General features: G+C 46.6%; 1 protein-coding gene across 1 annotated transcript in view; it reads right to left on the bottom strand.

The window, feature by feature from the left end:
• mcmdc2 (minichromosome maintenance domain containing 2) overlaps window positions 1–17342 on the bottom strand; it is a 163955-nt gene that overhangs the window by 26226 nt on the left and 120387 nt on the right. The window contains exon 11 of the mRNA XM_070884760.1: window positions 5428–5607. Within this exon, the coding sequence (XP_070740861.1) occupies window positions 5428–5607 (180 nt within the window). The remainder of the gene's footprint in view (window positions 1–5427; window positions 5608–17342) is intronic.

The following is a 17342-nucleotide window of genomic DNA, read 5'->3' on the forward strand; positions in this document are numbered from 1 at the left end:
CAACTATATTGCTTAAATCGGCACTGCTGGTGCCAGTGATTTCCCCCACAACATGGAAAAATCGGATGCATTCCCGCTGGCGGACTTTGGGCAGCCACAGGTTTCGCGAACGCAGTCAGGTAGGCCCTGCCATGTGCCCATCTGCCGAATGGCGAATCAATCATATTTACAGTACTTGCCGAGTTTTGATTTTTCACTGATATCTGCTTTAGACTTCTATCCGTCGTCATGCATGACTGAGCGATCGTGATGGCCCTGTTCAAGTCCAATGTTTCCACTGACCGCTAGTAGTTTACACTTGATCATCTTGTGGTTGATGCCGATTACAAAGAAGTGCCGCTGCATGTCTGCCAACACAACCCCGAAGTTACACAGTCCCGCTCGACGTCTCAGATCGGCAACGAATTCCGCCGCATTTTGGCCCTCTGAGTGAACGTGCGTGTAAAATCTGTATCTCAAGATGATGATGCCTTCGTCTGGCTTAAGGTGGTCCCGTACCAGTGTACACAATTCTTTATACGCCTTCTCTGTTGGACTCACAGGCAGGAGTAGATTCTTTATCAGACCATAAATCTTTGGACCGCAAACCGTAAGGAACACCATCCGGCACCAATCTGCGTCACCGACCTCCTCCATTTGTTGGCCACGAAGAACTGGCTCAAACAGCTTCTCCTTCCACAAATCGCTCCAACAATCTGTGCTCATTTTTGTACGCAAAGGTTCTTGTTGCCTCATCGCCAAATGTTGTGTATGCAATAACTGTTAGACTGAGTACTGTTTAACTCCAAGAGGTATGACCTTGGCTCTGCTTTATTGAGGCCCAAAGTGACTAATATACAAAACTTTTATACTTCGGCTGTGCACACGTGCGTGCAGCCCAACGGCCTCCAACAGTGAGGCCATCTAGTGGCTAGTGAACCCAAAAGTACATACATGACAGATTTTCAGAAGGCCTTTGATAAAGTCCCACATAAAAGGTTAGTGTGCAAAATTAAAGCACATAGTATTGGGGGTAATGTATTGGCATGGATTGAAAATTGGTTAACTGACAGGAAACAGAGAGTAGGAATAAACGGGTCTTTTTTGGAGTGGCGGGCAGTGATTAGTGTGTTACCACAGGGATCAGTGCGTAAGCCCCAGCTGTTCACAATATATGATTTGGATGAGGGAGCCAAATGTAATATTTCCAAGTTTGCTGACGACACAAAACTAGGTGGGATTGTGAGTTGTGAGGAGGATGCAAAGACGCTACAAGGCGCTTTAGATAGCTTGAGTGAGTGGGCAAACACATGGCAGATGCAATATAATGTGGATAAATGTGAAGTTATGCACTTTGGTAGGAAAAACATAAGGACAAAGTATTATTTAAATGGTGATGGCTTGGGAAGTGTCGATGTACAGAGGGACCTGGGTGTCTTTGTACACCAGTCATTGAAGGGAAACATGCAGGTGCAGCAAGCAGTTGGGAAGGCAAATGGTATGTTGGCCATCATTGCAAGAAGATTTGAGTACAGGAGCAAAGATGTCTTACTATAGTTATACAGGGTCTTGGTGAGACTGCACCTGGAGTATTATGTGCAGTTTTACATAGAAACATGGAAACATAGAAAATAGGTGCAGGAGTAGGCCATACGGCCCTTCGAGCCTGCACCACCATTCAATAAAATCATGACTGATCATTCACCTCAGTACCCCTTTCCTGCTTTCTCTCCATACCCCTTGATTCCTTTAGCTATCAGGGCCATATCTAACTCACTCTTGAATATATCTAACGAACTGGCATCTCTGCGGTGGAGAATTCCACAGTTTAACAACCCTCTGGGTGAAGAAGGTTCTCCTCATCTCGGTCCTAAATGGCTTATCCCTTATCCTTAGACTGTGACCCCTAGTTCTGGACTTCCTCAACATCGGGAACATTCTTCCTGCATCTAACCTGTCCAGTCCCATCAGAATTTTATATGTTTCTATGAGATACCCTCTCATTCTTCTAAACTCCAGTGAATACAGGCCCAGTCGATCCAGTCTCTCTTCATATGTCAATCCTGCCATTCCGGGATTCAGTCTGGTGAACCTTCGCTGCATTCCCTCAATAGCAAGAACGTCTTTCCTCAGATTAGGAGACCAAAACTGAACACAATATTCCAGGTGAGGCCTCACCAAGGCCTGTATAACTGCATTAAGACCTCCCTGCTCCTATACTCAAATCCCCTAGCTATGAAGGCCAACATGCCATTTGCCTTCTTCACCCCTGTTGTATACCTGTATGCCAACTTTCAAATGACTGATGTCCCATGACACCCAGGACTCGTTGCAACTCCGCTTTTCCTAATCTGCCGCCGTTCAGATAATATTCTGCCTTCATGTTTTTGCCCCCAAAGTGGATAACCTCACATTTATCCACATTATATTGCATCTGCCATGCATTTGCCCATTCAACTAACCTGTCCAAGTCACCCTGCAGCCTCTTAGCATTCTCCGCACAGCTCACACCACCCGCAGCTTAGTGTCATCTGCAAACTTGGAGATATTACACTCAATTCCTTCATCCAAATCATTGATGTCTATTGTAAAGAACTGGGGTCCCAGCACTGAGCCCTGCGGCACCCCACCAGTCACTACCTGCCATTCTGAGAAGGGCCCATTTATCCCTACTCTCTGTTTCCTGTCTGCCAACCAGTTCTCTATCCATGTCAATACATTACCCCCAATACCATGTGCTTTACTTTTGCACACTAATATCTTGTGTGGGACCTTGTCAAAAGCCTTTTGAAAGTCCAAATACACCACATCCACTGGTTCTCCCTTGTCCACTCTACTTGTTACATCCTCAAAAAATACTAGAAGATTTGTCAAGCAGGATTTCCCTTTCATAAATCCATGCTGACTTGGACCGATCCTGTCACTGCTTTCCAAATGCGGTGCTATTTCATCTTTAATAATTGATTCCAACATTTTCCCCACTACTGATGTCAGGCTAACCAGTCTGTAATTCCCCATTTCTCTCTCCCTCCTTTTTAAAAAAGTTGTGTTACATTAGCGACCCTCCAGTCCATCGGAACTGATCCAAAGTCGACAGACTGTTGGAAAATGATCACCAATGCATCCACTATTTCTAGGGCCACTTCCTTAAGTACTCTGGATTGCAGACTATCAGGCCCTGGGGATTTATCGACCTTCAATCCCATCAATTTCCCTAACACAATTTCCTGAATAATAAGGATTTCCTTCAGTTCCTCCTTCTCGCTAGACCCTCGGTCCCCTAGTATTTCCGGAAGGTTATTTGTGTCCTCCTTCGTGAAGACAGAACCAAAGTATTTGTTCAATTGGTCTGCCATTTATTTGTTCCCCATTATAAATTCACCTGATTTTGACTGCAGGGGACCTATGTTTACTTACCTAAGAAAGGATATACTTGCCTTGGAGGGAGGGAGTGCAGCGAAGGTTCACCAGACTGATTCCTGGGATGGCAGGACTGTCGTATGAGGAGAGATTGGGTCGACTAGGCCTGTATTCACTAGAGTTTAGAAGAATAAGAGGGGATCTCATTGAAACGTATAAAATTCTGACTGGGTTGGATAGACTGGATGCGGGGAGGATGTTTTCCCTGGCTGGGAAGTCTAGATCAAGGGGTCACAGTCTCAGGATATGGGGTAGGAAATTTAGGTCCGAGATGAGGAGAAGTGTTTTCACTCAGAGGGTGGTGAACCTGTGGAACTCTCTACCAGAGAAGGCTGTGGAGGCCAAGTCACTGAATATATTTAAGAGGGAGATCGATAGATTTCTAGAAACAAAAGGCATCAAGGGGTATGGGGGGAAAAGCAGGAATATGGTATTGAGATAGAGGATCAGCCATGATCATATTGAATGGCGGTGCAGACTTGAAGGACCGAATGGCCTACTACTGCTCCTATTTTCTATGTTTCTATGTTTCCCCCCAGCTTCTCTCTCTCCCAATCTCTCTCTTTCCCCCTCTCCATCCCCCAGTCTCTCTCTTTCTTCCACCCCCCTCTCTGCCCGCCGCTCTCAGACCCTCGCTGCTGTTCACCGGCCCTGTCGGCCCCCTCCCCGCCCCACCCACCTTCCGCCACTGGGGGGAGTGGAGAGAATCAGAGGGGAGAGAGTCAGGGCTTGGGCCGGAGCGGGCAAAGAGATTCGGGGCCTCAGCGGAGTCTCGCGCCTCTTGGTTCTTGCCTCATGGGACCCCAACTATTTACAATCTATATTAACGACTTGGAAGAAGAGATTGAGTGTAGCCAAGTTAGCTGATGATGGGAGGAAAAGCAATGTGTGAGGAGGACACAAAAATTCTGCAAAAGGACATAGACAGGCTCAGTGAGTGGACAAGAATTTGGCAGATGGAGTATAATGTCGGAAAGTGTGAGATCATGCACAAAAAATCAAAGAGCAAGTTATTATTTAAATGGAGAAAGATTGCAAAGTGCTGCAGTACAGCGGGACCTGGGGGTACTTATGTATGAAACACAAAAGGATAGTATGCAGGTACAGCAAGTGATCAGGAAGGCCAATGGGATCTTGGCCTTTATTGCAAAGGGGATGGACTATAAAAGCAGGAAAGTCTTGCTACAGTTATACAGGGTATTGGTGAGGCCATACCTGGAATACTGTGTGTAGCTTTGGTTTCCAAATTTACGAAAGGATACACTTGCTTTGGAGGCAGTTCAGAGAAGGTACACAAGGTTGATTCCGGGGATGAGGAGGTTGACTCATGAGGAAAAGTTGAGTAGGTTGGGCCTCTACTCATTGTAACTCAGAAGAATGAGAGGTGATCTTATCGAAACATATAAGATTATGAGGGGCTTGACAAGGTGGATGCAGAGAGGATGTTTCCACTGATGGGGGAGACTAGAACTAGAGAGCATAATCTTAGAATAAGGGGCCGCCCATTTAAAAGAGAGATGAGGTGAAATTTCTTCTCTCCGAGTGTTGTAAATCTGTGGAATTCGCTGCCTCAGCGAGCTGTGGAAGCTGGGACATTGAATAAATTAAAGACAGAAATAGACAGTTTCTTAAACAATAAGGGGATAAGGGTTTATGGGGAGTGGGCAGAGAAGTGGAGCTGAGTCCATGATCAGAGCAGTCATGATCTTATTAAATGGCAGGGCAGGCTCGAGGGGCCATATGGCCTACTCCCGTTCCTATTTCTTATGTTCTTATGTCCTGCTTCTTGGCACCACTCGGAGGGAATGATTCGGGGCTGGGACGGATGCTGGGCACAGAGCTTGACGGGGGACGGAGCTTAACAGACATGACATGGGGGGGTGTGGGGCTTGACAGACACATGTCTTGTCAAAAAAAGTGCAGTACAAATAGTTACACTGCTATTTTAATTACAAATACACGTGCTGGTGTAGAAAGGCTTTCCTTTTGATTTATATGTCAGCAACTAGACCAACTTCTTATTTTTACCTCTTCGTAGTCTTGTGTTGTAAACTGCTGTAGTGCTGGATAAAGAGGTTTGCCTGGATTCATAGCTTCACTCAGTATATGCTGTATTAGATGTACAGGAGAATGGTAGTTGGAAGATTCACTGCAGTTAATCAGCAGACCAAAGCCATCAGCCAGGTTAGCTGGAACTGAGCTAATGTCCTAAGTTACAGAAACCAAAAAAAGTTAACAAATTTTTAAACAAGAAAAAATGTATTAAATATTTTTTTGTGTTCATATCACCCAAAATAGCAAAGTAGCAGGACCAAAATAGCACACTTGGTTGAAGCACCAACTTACCACTTGATTCTTGCCCATTCTAGTTATTAGGTAGGCCTTAATCCAGGTGACTGGAGCACCACATGGGAGCCTCATGAAAAAATGTTAATTGAGGTCAGATGATGTAATTATGATACCCAACGCCTGCTGGATTACCATCAATCCTTTTTCCCGCCCCTGGCCACCAAACATGATGGTAGTAGTTGGGATCTGACCATTTGAGCATTCACTAAAGGGAGTTTAGGCTGCAGGTAGGAAAAACAGCTTGCCAGTTTTGCACACTCTTTTATACCAGTCGCTTGTACATTTTAAGGCTTAACAGGCCGAATTTTAATGGCGAATGCGGGTTGGGGACAGGGGAGCATTGAGGAAATCCGGGAGAATGGTAGACTCACCAGTATCGTGGGCTGGAGCAGAGCTGGGGTCGGACTCACCACGATCGCGGGCCGGGAGGAACACGGTGAGGGGAACTCACCACAATTACGGACTGGGAGGTGTATGGGATGGGAGACTCACCATTATCACGGGCGGGGGGAGAACAGTGGGGGTCGCATCACGATTGCAGGACCAGTTGGAGCATGGGCGGGTGGGGGTGGACCCAGCCGACGATCGTGGGTCAAGAAGAGCACAGGTTTTGTGGGACTCATTATGATCACAGGCTGGGAGGAGCACGGGCCGGGGTGGGAGTGGACTCAGCCGATGATCGTGGGCTGGGAGGAGCCCGAGGGGGGTTATGCCGAAGATAGTGGGGCGGTGGGCTGCAGGGCGGCCAGAAAAGCAGTGGAGGCCTCTTTAACCTACATTTTGTGTTTAACTGTAGCTGGTCAGGTTTTACACACCTCATAAGACCCTACAATTACAACAAGGTGAGGGCTGTTGCACCCAGGAGGTAAGTGACTTTATACCTACCTCCTGGATCCAGGGTTCGTGCCTAACCTGCCCTCTGCGATTGGAGATCTTGAAAGCCGTTTATCAACAAAAGCAGACATTGATGAGAAGATTCAACATCGCCTCCAGTGCGCCAGCGCAGCCTTCAGATGCCTGAGAAAAAGAGTGTTTGAAGACCAGGTCCTCAAATCTACCACCAAGCTCATGGTCTACAGGGCTGTAGTAATACCCGCCCTCCTGTATGGCTCAGAGACATGGACCATGTACAGTTGACACCTCAAGTCACTGGAGAAATATCGCCAATGATGCCGCCGCAAGATCCTACAAATCCCCTGGGAGGACAGACGCACCAACATTAGTGTCCTCGTCCAGGCCAACATCCCCATCATTGAAGCACTGACCACACTTGATCAGCTCCGCTGGGCAGGCCACATTGTCCACATGCCAGACACGAGACTCTCAAAGCAAGCGCTCTACTCGGAACTCGTTCATGGCAAACGAGCCAAAGGTGGACAGAGGAAACGTTACAAGGACACCCTCAAAGCCTCCCTGATAAAGTGCAACATCCCCACCGACACCTGGGAGTGCCTGGCCAAAGACCGCCCTAAGTGGAGGAAGTGCATCCGGGAGGGCGCTGAGTGCCTTGAGTCTCATCGCCGAGTCCATGCAGAAAACAAGCGCAGGCAGCGGAAAGAACGTGAGGCAAACTTGTCCCACCCTCCCTTACCCTCAACGACTGTCTGTCCCACCTGTGTCTCTCGAATTGGACTGTTCAGCCACCTAAGGACTCATTCTAAGAGTGGAAGCAAGTCTTCTCGATTCCGAGGGACTGCCTATGATGATGATGATGGGAAGCCTAAGGTGGGGGGAGGGGGTCCAGGAAGGCAGTCGGAGGCCTCGTGAGGGGGTCTCTGATCACAGAAGGTGGGTTAGGCAGGGGCCCTGGATCCAGGAGGTAGGTATAAAGTTACTTACCTCCTGGGTGCAACAGTCCTCGCCTTGTAATTGTAGGGTTTTATGAGGTGTTTAAAACCTGACCAGCTACAGTTAAACATAAAATGTAGGTTAAAGAAGTTTCCGGCCTCATTCTAATATTTAAATTGATGCCCTACCTCCTGCCAGCGGGTTGGCTGCCCTCCCCGTCCTGCCTCCCATCTCACCTCCGGTAAAACCAGAAGTCGGTGGGTTGGAGATAGTTTCAGGTCAGGATTCTGACTTTTAATACTTTAACTCCCCCCCCCCCCCCGCCACCAACCCACTCCGAACACACCCTTTTTAAAGTTAACATTTCCCCCAATTTGTTTGTTCAAAACTATGCTTCCTCTCATCTCCTCCCATTTAATGTGCTGCTGCAGGCCTTCAAAATCAATTGCCTTGCTGGATTTTCTACACTCTAGATCGGCAAACTGCCAATAGGGAGCATGTTTTGCGATGGCAGCTGAATTAATGTAAATGAGGCCCAGCCACAGAAATTACGACATGGACCCCATGCTGATCCCTTTGGGCAGGTGTAACATGCACTGTACCCACACAATATACATTCAAACTGAAAACCATCCCCACACCTCTTTTTTCAAACAACTCTTGAGTTTTAAATTTAGCTTTGACATAAATATTATTTTACACTGTTACACTGAATTTATAGTTAAATCTGGTGCAAAAATCTGACAAGTCTCCAAACTGTACACATCTTAGACAATGTTTCTGTTTTTAAATAAAGGTTACATTATTTAACACAGGTACAAGTCTTCTTTACATTATATTCTCTATATAGCATGGGTATTTAAACCTATGATAACGATGTGGTTTTTCTTATCCTACTCTTTTATGATGATTTTCTGACTCTTTCTCAGCATTTTATCCCTGTAGTGGGAAATCAGTGTTATTTTCCACATACCAAGATTCTAGGAAATTGCCCCTTTTATGTGTCCCGTTAGCGCCGCTGGTAGGTGCTAACGGGGCGCAAACCCCTTTTTGCCCGGAGGCAGGTGGCGGTGGCACCTCAACTGAAGTTGCCCCCGAGATTTTGAGGATGATTGGCAGATAGTGCCGCACCCTGTATTTTGCGCCCACACGGCAATGACACAATCGGCATGCGCGCAGACCATTCATCACCCCGCGCTGACCACTTTGCGCCCCGCAGGACGCGAGGCTGGTGCGGGCCAATGTCAGCGCCAGCTTCACAGGACTCTGACATCCGCCCGGGGCACCGCTTAAAGGGGAGGGCGTGTGTGCCCCGGGCTGTCATGTTTTATTGTCGGCCGCCAAAAATGCCCCTCATGGTCCATTGGTGCCCACCAAAAGGGCTGCAGAGTCCATAGTGGCCCTCCCCTTTAAATAAAGGGGTGGGATGTTGTGGCGCATCAGCATTACATGAAGCAGCCGCGTGGCGCTGACCTATTCAGCGCGGCACTACCTCAGCGCGCACTACTGCCCCGAGATTGCCCCCGAAATGAGTCTGAGCACCCGAGACAACGCTCCGTCTCGTTTCCGGATCACAATGGGGAAATTTCACGCTGGGCGTTAACTGACCCGGGCCGGGAATATTAGCACCCGCGAATGGGCCATAGGGCAATTTTGCCGGCTGGGTCTCAGAGCTCTGCAACTCTGGGAAATATTCAATGTGACAACCAGCATCTAACATACAGCCATGGAGAAAAGACCTGAACATGATCTGGACTGAGAATCAGTGCGTTTGACCCTTTCCTTGAACTTACCATGCTAAGACTTTGAGAAGCACTAATATGCTTGGATAATATGAGCTGATTAGTGAGAGTCAACATGGATTTGTGAAGTGTCTGTCATGTCTGACTAATCTCGTTGCTTTTTTTTTTTGAGGTGACTAACATGGTGGAGAAAGTCTATGGATGTTATGTACCTGTTATTGCTGTCCATCTCCTACCTCCCAACCAATTTAATTCACCAAACCCATACCATAAGATTACCTCCAATTCTGTGCGCTTTCATTTTTGCTAATAATCTCTTGTGCAGGTAAGTCATTTGTGTGATTTTAACTGTCCACTTATCTGGTTTCCACCGGACAGGTAGGGTTAAAATTGTCCCATAGGTCCCCAACATGAGAGTTCAACACTTTATTGCCAAATTTATTTATTTTATCATTGTTTTCTTTGGAACAGAGGAAGCTGAGGGGAGACTTGATTGAGGTGTATAAAATTATGAGGGGCCTAGATAGAGTGGATAGGAAGGATCTATTTCCCTGAACAGAGGGGGCATAAATTTAAAGTAATTGGTAGAAGGAATAGAGAGGAGTTGAAGAGAACTTTTTTCACCCAGAGTGTAGTGGGGGTCTGGAACTCACTGCCTGAAAGAATAATAGAGGCAGAAACCCTCATCACATTTTAAAAGTATTTGGATATGCATTTGAAGTGCTGTAACCTCATCATCACATTCAGTCCCTCGAAATCGAGGAAGACTTGCTTGCACTCTAAAAGTGAGTTCTTAGGTGACTGAACAGTCCAATATGGGAACCACAGCCTCTGTCACAGGTGGGACAGAGAGTCGTTGAAGGAAAGGGTGGGTGGGACTGATTTGCTGCACGCTCCTTCTGCTGCCTGTGCCTGTTTTCTGCATGCTCTCGGCGACGAAACTCGAGGTGCTCAGCACCCTCCCGGATGCACCTCCTCCACCTAGGGTGGTCTTTGACCAGGGACTCCCAGGTGTCGGTGGGGATGTTGTATTTTATCAAGGAGGCTTTGAGGGTGTCCTTGTAACGTTTCCTCTGCCCACTTTGGGCTCACTTGCCGTGTAGGAGTTCCGAGTAGAACGCTTGCTTTCGGAGTCTTGTATCAGGCAGGCGAACAATGTGGCCCATCCAACGGAGCTGGTCGAGTGTGGTCAGTGCTTCGATGCTGGGGATGTTGGCCTGATTGAGGACGCTAACGTTGGTGCAGATGTCCTCTCAGGGGATTTGCAGGATCTTGCGGAGACATCATTGGTGGTCTCCTACAAGGCTACGGACCAAGAGCTGGAAAGTTGTATTAGACTGGATAGCTCTTTTTTGACCGACGCAGACACGATGGGCTGAACGGCCTCCTTCTGTGCTGAAAATTTCTATGATTCTATGATTTAAATTCTCAAAAAAGAAACAGGAAGCTAAACAAAGAAAATTGCTGTCTTTGAAAACCTTTACCAAATAGTAACTGTTAATACTGATAATGACTACATTTGGGCTTTTGTATCTAAGTATTGATATTTGGATTTTTAGGAGGACTTAATAGTTTACCATTTCTAATTTTTCTCATGGATTTTTGAAAATAATTCACTCGCAATAGGTACATGTAAAATTATCTACTTAGCCACTACTGGAAGAAAATGTTAAGGAAGAGACAGAATGGCAACATGAGAAGGAAAAGTTATTGAGCTAAAAGTTACCGGAAAATTTTTCAAAAACACGGCAGCAGCCACTCTTTTGCCAGCTGGTGCCTGGTCCTGTGGCGCCCGCCATTTTCCGAGGGCCGGCAGCACTGCCGGTAAAATCGATGGCCGTGGAAATTTAAATTAGGGAGAGGGTGATGTCAGTCAGTGTGCAACGTCGACCTAATGTCACCTCGACGAACTTGGACCTTAGTGCTGAGTTCAGCACTGGGTCCTAAGCATGCCATGAAAATCCAGCATTCAGCAGACTGACAGAGGCGCTGTCAGCATCTCTTAAAGGAACACACACCTTTCAGGTAAGTTTGCATATAAACTTTTGGGATGGATTTTTAAAAATGTTATTGAAGCAGTGACTGGCTGCAATACATGTTAAAGGTTTTTTAAGTGTGATGGGAGTTCTGCTGGATGCTTTCAAGGACTCTGATGGTAAAGGAAGGCCTCTGAGAAGACAGAAAATGCTGCAAATACTCAGCACATCAAGCATCATCCATAGAGAGAGAAGCAGCGTTCACGTCTCGGCTCGAGATCCAGCCTGACCTGCTGAATATTTTCAGCATTTTCTGCTTTTATTTCAGATTTGCAGCATCTGCTCGCAGAGGAAAGAGGAAGATGCAGAAGAGGAAGACGCCAAAGAGGAGGAAGCAGAAGGAAGGATGCAACCCAGACAGGCCCCTTTCTGGTCGGGATATCTGGGATGGAATGATCTGTCTGTGGTACCAGTGACCACAACCCCAGTTCCCCTTTCAAAATTTGTCCCATATCTTACCTTCCCCTGTTACTGACCATCACAGCATCCTCTTGGCCACAATGCTGAAATAAAAGCCACTGCAAAGCAACTTTCCAATCCAACTTTATACATCTATCCATCCAGTATAACATGAAGAAATCAACTCATCGCCCTTATGTAGTCCCTTAGTGACTGTCTTGTATGTGCATTTGCCTATCCTACTGATGCCACACAGTGCTACCTCAGTGACTGCAGAATGGCTGGTGGAAGGCTGCTGACTTTCAGTGGGGGAAACTGCAAATAGCCTTGCAGTCGACCTTGAGGAGCTGGTGGCTGGGTGTGTGAAATCGAGTGACCGTGTTTCTTCTTCTTCTTCTTGTTCACTCTGTTCCTCTTCTTGGTCAATCACTGGCTGGGCAGGCTGCATTTGTTGGGTGTACAAAATAAGGAAGGCACAAGGGTGGAGTTGTGATGAGGGGAGGGCAGGAAAACAAGAGGTGCGTGCGAGAAGGAAGATAACGTTTGAGGATACCAGCATCTTGTATCCTTTCAGCCCACTGCTGGCCAAGGGCTCAGCCATGCCCTGCCAAGAATGGTTGGCTGAGCCTCCTCCAAGCGGGTGAGGTGAAGTTAGGAATGGGAGGTATACCTCGTGATTGGTACAGATTGTTGGTAGGTTAGTGATTTGCAGTGGGGGGAAGGGCGAGAGTCATGCATTGAGAAGTGTGTGAGGCTAGTGATGCATTTGGTAGGAGATGGCTTTTGAAGATGCATTTACAGACTTTGACCAGTGGTCTGAGGTCCTGAAGCTTCTTTGGGCACTGGAATCAGGTGGTAGGGGTGATACCGCTAGCAGTCACTGCCTCAGTGATCTGGTGCAAATCGTCCTTTCAGGAGGGCCTCCTGGCCCATGTGGGTAGAAGACCTCTCTTGTAGTGTTGACACCCTGCACAAAACTGGCGTGCTGCGTACGAGACCCTGGGTGCCTCTGCCCTGGCTTGCTCAGCCATTTGTGTTAATGTCGGAGCACTTTGCCCATTTTTTTGAGGTGCGGAAGGGAATTCAGCTTTAAGAGTTGAAGATTCTCATTTGCGAATTTATTTTCAAATATTAATTTTTTTTTAAAAAAGGCAGTAGAGCTGTAAGAGCTGAAAACTGTATTTTTAAATGTCATTTTTATTTTGATCAGTTTAGAAGGCATTGTCCTTTTAAGCAAATGATAATGCAATGCCCTTTTAATATCCCCCAATGCCTAGCGAAATCATAACCTCGCTTCCAGAGGCTGTTGGAAGATGCAACACCGCTTCTGGATACCATATTTGGGACTGATGCCACCAGGAGGGCGTTAAACGGTCAGTTTAGTGCTGGGTTAATAACCTTTAGCACGAATTTTTCACTCCTACCGGTGTCACCAATTTCGGCAGACCGTTAACCCATAGCCGCGGTGGCACCGGCAACTTTCATGTTGCAATCGAATTTCTAGGCCATTGAACTGGTTGACACAATGCATTCTTAAAATGATGTGGCACAAAACTCTTCCCAGGTTAGTACACCCATGTGATATGGGGGAAAACTCAATTTAATTTATTTAATTGAAACACTCTGGCCCAGAAATTGGATAGTAACGCTGGCCCTTAAGGCCTGTTTTGGGGGAAAAAAGGTGGTTGCCTCGCTTCTGCCCACTGCCGATGGGTCCCACAGTGGCCATCATTTTCGGCAGGTCGGTAGCGCTGCCGTTGCCTGTGCTCGCTGAAAGTATTGTAATTAGTCAGAGCGTGACATCAATTGGTGTGCAGCACCAAACTGACACCCATTGATCTATTTTGGAGATCGCCGCTCTTGTTACCACCCTCTCCAAAGCACACCCGTGTGTGCAGCTGCTGATAGCATTTCACCAGCATATACAGTAATTCCCTGGGGACGCTTCAATTGAAAAATGGAAGACAGCCAGAAAGTAAAGATAGAATTATCTCCACGTAGCTAATGCAGTGTTTATATTAAACACAAGCCTAGGTGTTGATAGCTAACCCTTGAGATTTGTAGATAAAGTATCAGTTTTTTCCCATACTTTGCTTATTTGAAACTGTCCTGTGAGAGATTGTAATACTGAATCTGTACCAAATGGTAAGATGCAGAATATTGCAAGTGATTACTTCTGAGAGACTAGAAGAATAAGCTTGAGATTTGGATTGGGAATCACCTATAAGAACATAAGAAATAGGAGCAGGAGTAGGCCATACGGCCCCTCGAGCCTGCTCCGCCATTCAATAAGATCATGGCTGATCTGATCATGGACTCAGCTCCACTTCCCTGCCCGCTCATAAGAACATAAGAAATAGGAGAATATAAGAAATAGGAGCAGGAGTAAGTCATACGGCCCCTCGAGCCTGCTCTGCCATTTTATACGACCTTGGCTGATCCGATCATGGACTCAGGTCCACTTCCCTGCCCGCTCCCCATAACTCCTTATCGGTTAAGAAACTGTCAATCTCTGTCTTAAATTTATTCAATGTCCCAGCTTCCACAGCTCTCTAAGGCAGCGAATTCCACAGATTTACAACCCTCTGAGAAAAAAAAATTCTCCTCATTTCAGTTTTAAATGGGCGGCCCTTTATTCTAAGATTATGCCCCCTAGTTCTAGTCTCCCCCATCAGTGGAAACATTTTCTCTGCATCCACCTTGTCAAGTCCCCTCATAATCTTATACGTTTCGATACGATCACCTCTCAATCTTCTGAATTCAAATGAGTAGAGGCCCAACCTACTCAACCTTTCCTCAAAAGTCAACCCCCTCATCTCTGGAATCAACCTAGTGAACCTTCTCTGAGCTGCCTCCAAAGCAAGTATATCCTTTCGTAAATATGGAAACCAAAACTGCACGCAGTATTCCAGGTGTGGCCTCACCAGTACCCTGTATAACTGTAGCAAGACTTCTCTGCTTTTATACTCCAACCCCTTTGCAATAAAGGCCAAGATTCCATTGGCCTTCCTGATCACTTGCTGTACCTGCATACGAACCTTTTGTGTTTCATGCACAAGTACCCCCAAATCCCGCTGTACTGCAGCACTTTGCAATCTTTCTCCATTTAAATAATAACTTGCTCTTTTATTTTTTCTGCCAAAGTGCATGACCTTACACTTTCCAAAATTATACTCCATCTGCCAAATTTTTGCCGACTCACTTAGCCTTTTGCAGATTTTTTGTGTCCTCCTCACACATTGTTTTTCCTCCCATCTTTGTATCATCAGCAAACTTGGCTACGTTACACTCGGTCCCTTATTCCAAGTCGTTAATATAGATTGTAAATAGTTGGGGTCCCAGCACTGATCCCTGTGGCATCCCACTAGTTACTGATTGCCAACCCGTGAATGAACCATTTATTCCGACTCTCTGTTTTCTGTTCATTAGCCAATCCTCTATCCATGCTAATATATTACCCCCAACCCTGTGAACTTTTATCTTTTATGTGGCACCTTGTCAAATGGCTATGGATGTTCAGTGTTTCGATCTCTGAAATCTAAAGTTTGAATTCAAATTCTGTAAGTTATCAGATATGAGTATTCTGACCTCAGCATGGAATAGTAAAAATCCCTCTGTTGTCAGACCCTCCTAAGCTAATGATTAAAATGACCGAAGCATATCAATGAAATTATGACTACAGTATAATGGTTTCAAAAACTACAAAGTGCTGGATTTGATCGTTCCTGCCCTATATCTTTTTCTTCCTGCTTCATGAAAATTTAAACAAGCATTTGAAATAAAGAGCTTTGCTTAGTCTCTATTCCTTTAGAATGCGATGTGTGGGTAAAGTGATAGGGGAGAGTCCTTGAAAACATTAAATGGGCCATCTTGGCTTAATGTAAAAAAAAAAGAAGTGTTCCTTTTTAGCTGTGGCATCCACAGGGAATGGTTAAACAACACTGAATGCTGCATGTCTTGTGCAGAGAGGTACAGACTACAGTGCAAACAAGATAATTAATTTGCCCTATTTTACACCTACACCCTTCCAACTCCCCCCACACCCCCCTCCCCCACCCCACCCAATGCTCTGATCCCGTAAAACCCTAAGTATGATCAAACCACAAACTCACCAGCGCAGTCGACAGACTCCCCACAAATGCTTAAACTAGTTGCCAAACCATTTTTTGCTCTGAAGAAATTTTGCAAGCTGGAGCCTGAACTAATTTAAAAGACAACACACTTCCATAGGTAAGTTCCGGAGCTTTGCTTGTGTCACTTTGATATGCTTTAAACGACAAGAGCTTTCTTCACAAGAGCTAAATGCAATGCTGTAACATTGATTGGTGAGCGGGTGGCAGGTAAATTGCTGTAATAAATACAACAATTGTTTCATACATGGGCTACAGCCTCAACACTCGACTCAACAGATGAGGCCAAAGAGGAATGCCTCAAACAATCCCTGTCCCGAGTCCCTACGGGCGACAAACTGATCCTCCTCGGCAACTTCAACACCAGAGTCGGTAAAAACACAGACCTCTGGGGAGGCGTGATCGGCAGAGAGGGGGTAGGGAAAACCAATTCCAGAGGTACCCTGCTCCTGACAAAATGCCTAGAACACAACCTTGTCATCACCAACACCTTGTTCCGCCAGAGGGACAAGTACAAGTCATTGTGGCAACACCCTCGCTCCAAGCACTGGCACCTGCTCGACTACATCATCGTCCGAGTGAGGGACCGCAAGGACGTGCGCATCACCCGACAGGAGCCGACGACTGCTGGATGGACCACCGCCTAATCCATTCCGTCATCAACATTAATATAGCCCCAAAGCGGCGACGGCAACAGAAGCAATGCCGCAGAAAAATCAACGCCAGGGCATTCAAAGACCCAGTTAAGAGAGCCCTATACAGCCAGCATCTCACTGCCAACCTGGCGACCCACGATGATCCCCAGACTCAGAGTGATCGCAGCACCTGGTCTGTCCTCAAAGCCACCGCCTGCGAAGAGACGCTCGATCATTCAACCAGGAAACACCAAGACTGGTTTGACGAGAATGACCAGGAGATCCAGGAGCTAATAAACCGCAAGCGCAGGGCATTTCTGAACTTAAAGCAGCAATCCAATTTGGGAGCAGCAAAGCAGCTCTTGGGATGGTAGAAGGCTGAGGTCCAACAAAAAAACCCCGACCTAAAGAATAGATGGTGGGTGAAGAAAGTACAGGAGATCCAGCAGCTGGCTGACAGCCATGACGTGCGAGGCTTCTTCACTGCAGTTAAGACCACCTACGGCCCAAGTACCCAAGGCCCCATCCCACTGCTGGCCAAGAACGGGGAGGCACTCATTAAGGACACTGAGGCAGTCAGGGCCCGCTAGAAGAAGCACTTCGAGGATCTCCTTAATCGAGACTCTGCCTTTGACACAAGTGTCCTCGACTCCATCCCGCTGCATGCTACCCGCCACCATCTCAGCAAAACCCCAGCCCTGCATGAGGTAAAAAAGGCCACCCGTTAGCTCAAGAACAAAAAGGCCTCAGGAGCAGATGGAATCCCCACCGAGGCACTAAAGTATTGCGGAGAAACACTATTGGCACGAATGTATGACCTCATCTTTCTTATCTGGAAGGAGGAGATCTCAGAAATGCCATAAT

Source organism: Pristiophorus japonicus, chromosome 1 (assembly GCF_044704955.1).
Source record: "Pristiophorus japonicus isolate sPriJap1 chromosome 1, sPriJap1.hap1, whole genome shotgun sequence".
In the NCBI taxonomy this organism is placed as follows: domain Eukaryota; kingdom Metazoa; phylum Chordata; class Chondrichthyes; family Pristiophoridae; genus Pristiophorus; species Pristiophorus japonicus.